Source organism: Falco cherrug, chromosome 5 (genome assembly GCF_023634085.1).
Source record: "Falco cherrug isolate bFalChe1 chromosome 5, bFalChe1.pri, whole genome shotgun sequence".
In the NCBI taxonomy this organism is placed as follows: domain Eukaryota; kingdom Metazoa; phylum Chordata; class Aves; order Falconiformes; family Falconidae; genus Falco; species Falco cherrug.
Window position 1 is genome coordinate 65,934,135 of NC_073701.1, and position 13,151 is coordinate 65,947,285.

At 40.9% G+C, this 13,151-nt stretch overlaps 1 protein-coding gene across 2 annotated transcripts in view; it reads left to right on the plus strand.

The window, feature by feature from the left end:
• Positions 1-625: 625 nt before the first annotated feature.
• Positions 626-13,151, plus strand: part of CELF2 (CUGBP Elav-like family member 2) — a 376,856-nt gene continuing 364,330 nt past the window's right edge. For both annotated transcript variants that reach the window (XM_055710556.1, XM_014283718.3), the window contains exon 1: positions 626-806. In XM_055710556.1, the coding sequence (XP_055566531.1) occupies positions 754-806 (53 nt within the window). In that variant the 5' untranslated portion in view covers positions 626-753. The remainder of the gene's footprint in view (positions 807-13,151) is intronic.

Here is a 13,151-nt window from a genome sequence, read left to right on the forward strand (position 1 = left end):
AGCAGTCTTGCTATAAATCAGATTGCTTCAGCTTACAAAACTATTAGGTTTTAAAAAAAATAAATAAAGGGGGGGAAGACAGATTATTCTATATTCAGAAGGTTGTGAACTGTTTTTAATGTGCGTGTCTCCCTGCCTGTGTGAGGGCAGGGGTAAGGGGAGGAGGCAAGGGTGGGAGAGGAGCTGCATTAGGAAGTGCCTTTTCTAAAAGTGTCCAACTCCAGCCTGCACAGAATAGGGAGACCCCAGCAACCTTCAGAAAATAATATAAAAGCAAACCGCAAAGGTAGAAGAAAATACCCAAAAGGAGAAGACTGCAGCTTGCAGTAATCTGTAAATGATTGCTGGCAAAGACTGGAGGCTTCAAGCTTGAGCTGTGTTTGTTCCAAAAGAAAGCCAAGAAGGACGGTGTTAATAAAGAGAGATTTAACTGAGGGCTGTGCTTGGAATAAAGTGAGCTACAAAAAGGTCAAATTTGATCAGTTGGAGCAGATTACAAGGGCTTTGAAAGGTAGTGGTGAAGAAATGAAACTGGGACTGTGAAGCAATATAGCACAAGATTGATTTTGGGGGTGGAGAGAAGCTGGGACAAGTGCTTATCAGCTTGAGAAGGAGGAAGAGCTGTGCTGAGTTTGTTGTCATTCCCACACCGAGTAGAGTACTTGCTGCTTTTGTGGTTAGGCTTCCCTGCCGTGGTTGTGGTGTTTTGTTTTTTCTCTTTCTTTCCTATATATATATTTTATTGTTGCTACAATGGTGTCTATAATCTCTGACTTGGATCCTCTGAAAAGCTGGAAAGTTTTAAGGTAGGCCTATGTTTTCTTCTGTTTGGTACAGGAGGTTTTGGTTTAGCCCTAAATTAACTGGAGCTTGAGTTATAATGGAAATGTGAGCCCTGGGCTTAAGTAAGAGGAGTTTCTGGTAATTAGAGCCCTTTTAAGAAACAGCAAACCTTTGAGCAGATGTTTAGAGACACCCGAGGGAGATTTTTAAAATATACTTCTCGGTGTTACAGTGCAGTCAGGATTTTTATTTTTTTTTTGGGGGGGGGGGGGGGAGAGCTTGCTCTGTAAATGCGAGTCAATAGCAGAGGCTCGCACCGGCTGGAACTGCGGGATTAACTCCCTGCGTGCCTCGCCGCGCGCAGCGGGGGCAGCGGTGGGGAGCTTCGGGGCCCCGAACAGCGGCGTGAAAGTTGATCAAGAAGTGGAAAACAGCCCTGGGGGAAGGCAGAGGGACAAATGTGCGCGTTCCGTTTTATTGTTGAAACTTCCACAGTTCGTTGTTCCTCTAAGGCATCTGTTTGAGACTTAAAAGTTGCTCCTGATTTTTATCTTCAGCGCTATTATTTTTTTTTAATTTGAATAGTGAAAAATGGTAACTCGAACGGCTAAAAAGAAGGCTAAGGGGGAAAAAAAATAATCACCCTTAGTGTCTGCTGCAGGTATTAAAGCTCCACAGTGTTAAACGACCGTATTTAACGCTGCTATAAATGCCTTGGGTTTGCCCTATTGAGAATCTGGACATGTGAAAACTTTGCAGAAACTTCTAAAACATTGGAAACAGCTGGGAATGTAGATGGAGAAATTGTAAAATTAGGTAAAGATAAAGTTAAATGCATTTCCCTCAGGTCTCATGCAAAACGTGAAGCTGCATCTAATGCCATATTTTATCTTTTTCTTATGGAAGTGAATTACAGGGATTTTGAGGGAGTGTGTGGCTTGTGATACTATTATTATAAATATATAATAACAATAATATTTTAAAGTATACTTTGGCTTCTTGCTACAATGTTTTAAAGAACTTAAATGTGTCCTGAGCTGAAAGAGGAAAAAGTCTTTCAGAAGTCGAACTATAAAGTCTACTTGCATAACTAGGTTTTCTTTTTTCCTCATGTTTGCATAGCACTGAACTTTCTTTTTCAGAAGTTTAAACTTCTCTGACCATCTTCTGAGCCTGTGTGTAGGAATGTGGACTGAGATCTTTTATCTTTGTCTGCGGTATGAGACTTGGTACAGCAGTCTTATTGCAAGGTTTTTTGTGGTTGTTATTGTTTTGGGTTTGCTTGGTTTTGGTGTTTTTGTTTTTAAAAAAAGAAAGTCATTTAGGTCTGTCAGCACAGAGTGATGAGTTTCTATTTGACTTCCAAAACTTCGGTGTGGATGTTTGCTGGGATGTAGCATTGTGTGGGATGGTGGAGCGCAGGGCTGTGATTGGCACCCGGGGTGATGGTCATGCTACATCGGACCAGAGCCAGGGTGACTTCTGTGAGTCATTACCAGTGAGTGCCAGTAAAGTGCTTTTGCAGAGCTCCCTATGTGTTGTCTTACAGTGTGTGTGCTCCAGAAGAGCTATTCTAGGAATTATTCTAAAAGTTTATCTAGCTCTGTGAGACTACTGATTCCTCTGCTAGTCAAGTCAGGTGGTGCCAGGATTTTGCTGAGTTGAGGGATGAAACAAAACACTTGAAAGTCAAGAAGATTTAAGAAGGAGACACTGTTGCCCTCTCACAGAATCCTGTTTTCTTAGAAAAATGATGTGTTTGCATGACTGGAGAAGAAATATCTCCCTGGCACTTTCCCCTTACAGTATGACTGAAGTTTCCCAACTTTGTGTGTGAATCTGGAGGTTACAGCTGTGTGGACACAGATGTGATTTAAGTCAATTTTACTGGACATTCCTCTATGTATTACTGTGTGTGATTACAGAAGCAACTCTGTACAGATGTGACGTGGTGCAGAGAGTTAAGAGGTGGGAAAAGGCAGCATGAAATTTAAGCGAAATGATCGCTGATAGTAAAAAAAAAAAAAAAAAGCCAGAAGACACCATGCAGCTCATACGGCTTGCGACTTATTAAATTGTAATGCCACATCACATTTTCCTTATAGATTTTAGTTCTCTTCTGCAGGCCAGTTTCTAGCCTATTTGATGCCTCTGGGCTTACCATTTTTAGTGTCGTCTCCCCACGTATGAAGAGATCCTGTAGCTAGTATCTATAAGAAATAGAGGAGTGTTTCTCTGTGTTTCTCTTAGGTGACGCTAAGCAATTCTTTAAGACCCAAATGAAATGCTGTAGCAAATGCTATGATCAGCTTGGGAGTAGTGTCCTGCAGTGGCAAATTCTCTATTTTGTTTTCCTTGTGCACCCTCTGTATTCTGTGACTCGCTCACACTTTGAGCCCTGCTTAGTTGGGAAAGAGACTGAAGGATGCAGATCTCGTGGAGGCAGGTGGCAGGGAGAAATAATTGCATTAGGTTAATAATTCCCCGGGGCTTAGAGAGCTATGGGTTGCCTCGGTGCTAGTTACCCCCATCTCAGCTGAGCTCTGGTTCCTCTGACCTGCTCCCCAAATCCCCTAGGAGCATGTCCTCTGCCCTCTGAATAAAGGTAGTAATAAAGGAAAAGGTACAATATAACAACAGACAGGGCTGTGGCTGGTGGTGGAGCCTAATGGGTGGGGAAGGTGGTGCTGAGGGGTGGCCAGGGATTTTGCTGGACTTCACCCAGCAGGGCTGGGAAAGCTAGCAGAGGTATTAAAATAAATGGCAGTATGGTGTGTGTATAGATGATATTACACCAGGTCTCCCTCTTGGGTTGTGCCTGCCTGGGGTGGGACACGAGAGCTGCAATACTTTCTGGCGAGTCTGGGCCCTGCTGTGCTCGCATTGCAGCAAGGCGGGGAGGAACTCCCAGGTTCTAAGCACAGCTCAATGTGCAGAACAAAACCCACTCCAGAAATATTTTCTTTCACTGGATTTCTTGATAGTAATCTGAATATTAAAGTTATTGGAAAGTAATCTGTGAGAGCTCATGGAGTTATCTTTTTTTTTCTCCTCCTGTTGCCTCTTTTCAGATAAGCTCCCAGCATAAGATCTGTGCTTTGACATTAACACACTGCTGCCTGATCTTCCCTTATAGATGCCTTCTCACTTTTCACAGTGTGACTACAATAAGTGCCATGCCTGTAGTATTTCTTGGAGCCAGAAGAGATTGGCAAAACTTCAGACCTTTTTAAAACCCTCCAGAGCCAATGGTGTGTGCTCACCCAGGCCTCCACAGACACAGAAATCCTGTTTGTCTGTCTCCAAAGTGACATGGGAGTTAGGATCTAGCCTTGCTAGCACATAAGAGAGACCAAGATCAGCTGTTGTAACACCAGAGATGTCTCTAATCCATGTTCCAAACTTCCCCGTACTTCTGGGACATGGCTTTGTTCCTCGTACGTGACAGGGACAGCTTTGGTCGCTGTTTCTGAAGCCAGAGCCTGTGCTCTGGGCCCCTGCAACAGCAAAAGCAGAGCAGTAGCCTGGCAAAGAGAGTCACTAAGAGAAGGGAGAAAGAAAAAGAATATCCTTCAAGGCCATGGCTCCTCTGCTGTGTTTCTCCCTTAATTTGGCTCCAAGAAGGCAAAATGCAGTGAGTCACCTATACAGGAAAGACCTTGCACCCCTTTGCATTCCTGTCTGAAGAAGTATGTGACCTTTCTATGGCTTATTGCTAGGGAAAAAGAAGTTGGTTTTAACTTGACTTTGCAACCTCAAGGTGAAATTGAAGCAAAGAGTAGGAGTTTTTGCTCAGATGAGCGGTCAGCTCGTGGTCTGTGAAGCAGTGAGCCTTGCACTGCCACTCTGCATACAGATGACCTGAGTTCCACAAGTCCTATTGAACTGGCCTGTACAACTTGGCTGGTAGGCTTGGGAACATCTTATTTGGAACACATCATGTGTCAGGCGGATGTACAATTCAAGTGTTCTCTCCAAAATGCCTTTTTCCCACCATGCACACCATCCAAACAGCCTGCAAATAGTTTGGCTTTTCAGGAAAAAAGTGTTTTTCATGCTTGGCAAGTCAGTCCAGCAGGAACAATTTCAGCCTTGTTGGTGCTTGTATTATGAGCCGTTTTGGGCAAATAGTCTCATCCCCATAGCCTGCTCCTGTGATTGCCTGTGAATTAAGATGGATTAAATAACTTCAAGGTGTTCAAGTTGGGGAAGGGGGGAGAAAAGTACACACAACAGCTCAAATTCGGTTGTCAGCACAGAACAATAAACTGAGATCACAGTGATGCAAGTCTTGTTCCTGTTTTAGCTTTTACTTTTCCATCTTAGCAAAGCCTCAGATAAGGCATCCTGTATTGTATTTGGTATCTGAACGGACTGGTTAAGTGCACAGACCCCCAACGCAGAACTACTGTTCAGAAAATTGGGTAAAAAAAATAATTGTTCTTTACTCTGTGTGCTTTACTCTGAGGACCTGAACAATGTTGTCTCCACCCACTACTCAAAAACAAAACAAGCCCTGAAAGTCTCACCCACTGACATGGACTGGACTCCATCGCCAACATGAAAAACAGATAATGGACTATCAGATGTCAGTGGAGACTACAAATTCCCCCCTAATTGCCACAATATGCTTGCTTTAAAAAAAAAAATGCATGAAAAGAGGGTGTGTGTATATTGTAATAACTAAAAACACATTTGAAAAATGTGTTTCCAGTTAACCCTCAAAAAAACCAGATTGTGTCAAAGACGGCCCTGAAAGGGATGCTAGTGAGAGTCACCTAAGTCCCAAGTCGTGACACAGATGAGAATTGCCAGGGAGATGATGCTTATTACTAAGCTTTGGTGTGTAAAATATGAGCAGCAAAACACCGTCTGGATTCCCTGCTTTCAGTTTGGATGTGTAAGTCTACAATCATTCAAGTGAGTAATACTGGGATTAAAAATTAGGCCCATCTATATTGAACTATGGGGGGTTTAATAATTCTTTTTCACCTTTTGCATCTGTGCTTCCTCTGCACTTTGTAGAGGACAATACTGGCAGTTTTTCTTGGTTTGACTTTTTTTTTTTTCTTAAAAAGGCAGGATGTATGGGGTGATTGAAAAATAAAGATAACAGAAAACAGCAGATTAGGATGTAACACACTCCTGCATCCGTTGTTGATGGCTGAAAAGTCATCTAGTCCTTCTCTAAGCCTGTGCAGATTTATTCTTGCATCTTTATTTTCCCCTGATTAAAATTCAATATCACTCTTTTCAATAAGAGTTTATTCTCCACTGTTTTACTAAAAACAATCCACTTTTCATATCAAGCCTGTATACAAGCTTATTACATCTTGTTCATTTGGACATGAGTTGTTAAATCTTCCAGGTGCTTTATGGGGGATTTAACCATCCAAATCAAATGAATGCTCTCTCACAAAGAGGTTTACTTACCATTGCCGCTATGTTCCTTTGCCTAATTGTTTAAATTGCCCTAACCCCTAAAACGTAATACAGAATTACCACACCAGCAGCACAGATGCCTAGCAACAGCCTATGGTGGTAAGCTCGTAGTAACACTTGCCCAGCCACCAGTGATTTGCAGTTCAGGGACTTCCTATATCAGCAGTCATGTCTTTGTCTCAATGGATTCTTCCTCCATGAATTTCTCTGACTGGTTTTGCAGTTTTAACTTTGAGCCTACAACATTTTGGAGCAAATAAATTCTGTGGTTTGACACACTGGTTGCATCTATGCTAACAAAGCAATACCCTCGAAGGGCTCTTGGGGTTCTTTGACATGTAAGTTTGTCTTGCATCCACATTTTGGGACATGTGTTAGCTGTTTGGAGTGGTTTCTTTGCTAAGGCGTTGAGACATCAAGTCCAGGTTCCTTTGTTTTGAAAGGGGGGGGGGGGGGGGGGGGGGGGAGGGAGTTGTGTTGTTTCTGCATGTATTATACTACAAAATCTCATTCCTGACTGGTGATTAGTGACATCCAGTTACATGGATGCACGTGCTGCAGGATGCAGGTAAAAACAGTATCATCTTTTCCTACCCGTGTTACTTAATGATACTGACTTCCATTTACCATTTCATCGTCATAATCTCTTAAATCAATTAGAGTCCTAACATACTTCTGCAGATCTCTACAGCTCTTGCATAACGAACCCAATGCAAATGTTAAGCTTTGTCTAGTTCTGCACTTGGCGGAACTGAAACAAGGAAGAAATAGCCTGTAGAAAGAAAGGTAACTGGGCAGTGGCAGCATTACATTGTGCCTTGAGAGATAAGGGTATAATCTCAAGCTTTTCCCAGGCTTTCTGTGTCAGTTTGGATGAGTTACTTAATCTCTGTGTGCCTCAGTTCCCACCAGTAAAATGGAGTTGTTAATACCTGTCTTATCTACTTTGACTATAAACTTTTCATGGCTATGGAGGTGCACGGCTCTGTCCATACAGAGCCTACAGCAGTGAGGACTCAGCTTTGGGCTGGGCTTTACACTGCCTGCCTTCATAAAAATAATTTACTTACCTGAAACCAGAATTTAACTCTGCTGAGAACAAGTAATTTCTTGCACAGTTATTAAAACCTTTTCTTAAATATTTCTGCCTTTTCAAGGCAGCTCTGTGGACAAGCCACTCAAATTGCCTGCCAGCTTTTTTCCAAGACTTTGTTAGGCTGAAGCTGGTTGAAACCTGGAACCCAAAGCTGAATGATCTGGCTGAGCTTTCCCTAATGGCAAATCACTTAGCTTGGGGGTTTGGCTTTCTTATTTTTCCCCTTTGGTTTTTGGGGTTTTTTTTTGTGTGTGTGTGATGCTTCTGCTCAGTAACCCTTTATAAAAATTCGTAAGCTCGGTTCCTGTTCTGCTTTAATAAGCTCCCCTCCAACCTCAGTCTCTCCTTTGGTATGCAGTTCCTTCTCTGCATAGCTGCTCTTTTCATGTCTGATAGCTGCACATGTGAATAATTCTTTTCATAAGCTTATTTCTTGCTCTTCTTCATTTCTCTAATCCCCTCGCTAGTTGACATGCAACTTTACTCAGATGTGTTTCATCGCCTTCGTTCAGCAGTACCTGTGCCACGTGGCATCGCCCCAGCCACCAGTAGCATACCCTGCTGTCCCCACAGAGGGGTGTCATCATAGCAATGAAAGTCTTCCAGTAGTTATTACTTCCACGGGCTTTATGGTGTTCAAGGGAGATTCATTAAAGATCTCCAGCACCCCTGCTAGCCCCAAGGTGTCATACCAAGGACGGAGCAAAGGAAGGTGAAAAGAGGGAGATTTGCAGTCTCTCTTGCTTCAAGATCCAGAAGCTTTTCCTTTGCATGACCTGAGCAGGAGCTGAATTTCTTATCTGTAAGGAAAAAGCTCTGACTGTTCCCTGTGGGTGTTGCCTGGTAGGTATCACTGTCTCCCAAGGAACCCGTTTAGGCTTCAGCAGCTCTAATGCTCCTGAAAAATGCTCCGTGACACTAAAAAAAAATCCCTAGTGTAACCTGGATGTTACCATCCACCCCCTTTTATACGAGCAGCTGAACATGCTTCTACTGATCATACTCTTAATATTCTTTAATAAAGAAATAAAAGAAAAAGAAACCAAACTTGTGTGAATTGCATTTCTATATAACTTTCTCACATGCTTTGTCTTTGATTGTATGTGTTTCCCCATGTTTCAATGCAAGTGGGAGAGGTTTCTCAGGTTTTTATTCCTCATTTGGGAAAGTCCATGCGTCCCCTGTGAGAGAGTTCATTCTGGTTGTTCATTATAGGATCCTTGTTCTTGAGTTGGTCCCAAGCTGGTATTAGTGGACCACTTTGTTACTGAACTCCTGTTGACATTGGATTTTTGCTGCTGGGTTTTTTTTGGTTGGTTTGTGGTTTTTTTGGTTGGTTGGTTGGTTGTTTTTTTTTGTTGTTTTTGTTGTTTGTTTGTTTTTGTGTCCAACTGAGCTTTAAAACTGAAGATTATCTAAAGGTAGGGAGACATTGGGAGGCTCCAGTGGTTATCACAAACATTGTAATGTCTCTCTCTTTTGTTGAATGTGTGGATTTCAGATTATTGGAAAAATCTGCCATGTCAGTTGTGGTACATTCTTTTTCTTTTCCCTTTCACATGTCAAGTTAAATTGTCTGTAGCTGGTTATCTTCAAGAAATGCTTTATAGAGAGAATTTTATCTGTTAAAAATATAATTTACTTGTTCAGGTAACTTTGCCAGAGTCTTCAGTAGTGGAAAACTGATTCTCTCCTTAACATGCCTGAACTGCAGACTACATTTATGTATTAAATTAGTAGATCAATGAAGCCAGAACTTAAATTGTGGTTGGAAATCTTGGTATGACTTTTGAGTGATTTGATTGTGCATATTCTATCCAAGAATTTAAGATATTATGGAAAGCTTTAAAGTAAAAAGGGGGAGAGATTAGTTTTTTCTTTAGTTTTAAGACTTTTAGTTTTAAATAGTGTTCTTGGTTTTCAGGTCCTAAAGAAAACAGTAAAGTATTATAAAAAGGATTCCAAGTGAGTCTTTGAAGCAGGAGATATTCCAATTCTGAAAAATATGTGGATTTAATGATCTTTCTCCACAAAGAATAGGCTATAAACACACAAGTGTATTCACCTACTACATGTGCCACCCCGGTACTACTCTTCCAATTACATTCATCCTGAACCAGGAGGTACTGGCAGATTTCAAGCTGAGACTACCTAATTCTAAACGAAACTAAATTCATGTTCACCAAATTCTAAACTAAATTCACATTCAAGCATTTGTAGGATGAATTTAATTTCTCAGTCTCTTAGGCTGGAATTAATCTTGGCTTTACGCAAGTAACTGGTTACTGCTCATTAATCAGAGGTGGCTTCGGGTCCCCGGGAGGACTTCAAGAACTGCCTTCAAGAGATACAGGGTCCATGATCCGTGTTACATACTTGAGCCTTAATTTTCACATGTCCTGTCAGTAAAGCTACTGAGCGTGTTTGCTAACGTGACACCTGGTGTGGTCTTAGGGAAGAATTTCAGTCCCACCAGCAGCTGGAACTGCTGAGGCTGGTGGGTGTCCCTGTAGCCCTTGGACTTCCCCCTTGTTGGAAAAACTGACCTTGCCAAGACTTGCAAAATGTTGTTGACTGGGGTCAAGTTTTGGCTGGACACAGCAAATAAAAGATGTATGTAGCCTGGGATGAATTACAGGCTTGGAAGGGGGAGACAGGTATTAAAGGTCTCAAATGGGGTGATAGGGAGAAAAGTATTTAAACGCTGATGTAAACTTTCATTGAGTCCAGGAGTTAGTTGGCAGGGCCTTTTATGTGACTTTTGGGGTTAGTTTTGCAGCTGACGCAAACTGACAGAGCTTCATTGAGCAAGATCTACTGACTTAGGGTAAATGGGAGTTGGGCCCCATGTGTTTTGCAGAAGACTTGACATCTTTCTTCTTATACATAAAGTTTCTGGATCTAATAGGAGAAAAAAATGTCTTGGTCAGAGCACTTAGTGTATTTATTAATTCCAGCCTGTTGATGCCCAGTTTACTCTGTCTGAAGTCTTGACTCTAAAAAGCTCTTGGGAATGTTACATTAATTTTTAATTTTTTTCCTGTGCTTGAAAGAAACAGATGACCTACCTCTTTGCTCTTTAGTCAGTGTTCAAGTAAACTAATAAGTTTAGCATAATCTATTAATAAACCTAAACCTATGACATCCTAGGTTGTAGGCAAGCTGTGTAAACTTACTATATAAGTTACATACCAACTGTGAATCATTGGAAAGTGGTGATAGCAGAAACCAAACTTGCTGTAGAGTAACTTTTTTTTTTTTTTTTTTTGCTACTCATTTGAGCTGAAAGTTTCCCATTTTTTTTGTAAGGGGATTTTTTTTTTTGTTTAATTCCTGCAAAAGCAGTTTGTATCTATAACCCAGAACAATGTGGTTCTCGCATATAGCTCTGGGACTGCTCTTAGACTGAGCTCAGATCTCCCTGCTGTTTTCAGCTACATCTATGGGCAGTAAGTTGCTTTGTTTGCCATGAGATTGATTAACATCTCTGGTTAATGAAAGCTTACATCGTGCATGCAAGTCTTACAAGTGCAACTGCTGAGTGTTGTTACCTGATGCCTCAAAGCTGGATAGATCAACATTTTATGTGGACTTTGAGGTCTTCTTTTACATCTTAACTCTCATTCTACTCATAAAAATTTTAAAGCAATCTCAGTTATCCACACCCCACAGAAAAAAACAAGTTACTCTCTTATTAAGAGGTCGCCTAATTTAAAAGTACCCTCAAACAATATTTTCTATTGTAAGCTGCAATCTGAATTTTTCTGTTGGTATGAGGCTGGTATGCATTTGTTGCACTTTACAGCCTTTCTTCTCTTATCTGTAGATACTGTACAACCATGCACAGCAGAGCATCCAACAACAAAAATAGGTAATTATTCTTGCAGTGACAAAATTCAAAGACTTTGATCCACCACAAAGATAATTGATGCTGTTCGCATTGGTGTGGTTGAGTAAAGGCAACAGGAAGAACTGAGCACAGATGAAGCTGCAGGTCCAATTCCAGGAGGCATAACTTTAACCTATTTACATGCAGATAAGAAGTTACCTTTGCCAGAATTATTTTTGCCAGTTACAGATGTTTACTGGGCAAGCATCATAGCAGAAAAGTCCTAGGAAAGGACTTCAGTTAATTTCCAGAAAAAAACCCCATCATTGTTAGTGTTTAAGAGAAATAAACCACCTGAAAGCAAAATGTCCTGTAATGTACATTCAGGCTAGGTTTCTGTACTGTGTACCTGTATTAAGCTGACTGTACTAATCATTGCCTTGTTTTCCCATTAAACTCTGCAAGATATTACAGGGTTGATTGTACATTGTGTATTGGCAGTTCAGGTTGTGGATTGAATTTAAGCAGCTGTTATGAAAATACAGTCTATAACAACAGGGGAACACAAGCTCTGTTGATGAAAATGAGCCATGTATACTGTGAGCTTGTGATTTGGACATGAAACAATGTTGGGCTCCAGGCTGCAACATCACCAAACATGACAATTTGGAGGAACAAATAAGTTCTGCGCTTTTTATTTTTATTTTTACCCCCATTTGTTCTTATAACACGTAACAGCCGTCAGACCACACAGGAAGTTTGCACAAACCTACATGGTGAAAGTAGGATGGGAAAGCAGAACTGGTTCAGCAGCAAAGGGTTGGGCATTTGTTATTTCTTCAGCAGCTGGAAGTTTAGTGTGGCACCAGTGAATAAAATCAGCTTTGCAGGGAGGAAGCTGTATAATCAGTATGTATGATGGTTTCTAAAGATGTGACGATCTGGAACAGAGTAGTTACCTATAGATGGTATCTTTGTATCTTCTCAGTAGCAGCGGCCAATTTTGAATTCCTTCAGGAAAATGGTAAAAAATGTGCTTTAACTGAGCAACAGTTAAGCTAATAATTTCAGACCTAGAAAGACTTCCTTAGGAGGAGTGCTTAATTACAGAGGCAGAGAGTTGTGCAGAATAGTAAGCACTTCCCAGAAACGGTCATTTAGGCTTTTGTTGTTTGAATTTTGTCATAACACAAAGGGGAAGAAAAAAAATCTCGTGAGGGATTTGAAACCAATAACCCACATGACAATTAGCTCGCAGGGTACTGTGCCAGTAGATACCATGGAGGGCAAATACTTAGAATTGGAAATTATTTTTATGGATGCTGAGGATATCTACAATTAGATAGGATTAAAATGGATGGGGAAGGATGGAAGTCCTCGCACTCTGGCCTGCTACTATCTGAGGCTGAGAAGAATCTTCCCTTATTTGGCAGCATATCCCTATCTGTGTAGGCTTTTTGTACCTCTTAGGGATGGAAGGTCATATAAAGCAAACTCCCATCTGATCCCATGAGACATTTCCTGTGTTATACAAGAGTGTTAAAATCCTACTAATTGAATTTTCTTTCCTGGTACTGAATTCTAACAGCATTTACTTTATTGATGCAGTGTGTGAGTCAAAAGAAAAGATAAATATTTCAAGCCTTGTGTTACTAAAGAATATACTTTTATTTAACAGTATTATACATGGTATCTTAACCACTTTCTAGACCGATGATTTCCACGGGGTAATTTTGTATTGCATTAAAATAATTATCCATCACCATTTGAACTTCATGTACTCTCAGATAGGTAAATTGTATACTTTAGCAAGCCAGCATGCGTTCTGAAATTGTTATGGAAAAGATTTGCATTAGGAAAATGTAGACTTTCTCCCCCTCCTTCCCATGATAAAAATCTTGTGTGCACAATAGCTGTACTGCCACATGTCATGGGGACATTGTGTAAATCACAGAGTTACAAATTTGTCAGCCTAACCAAATGTCTGAAAGAATAATGTCA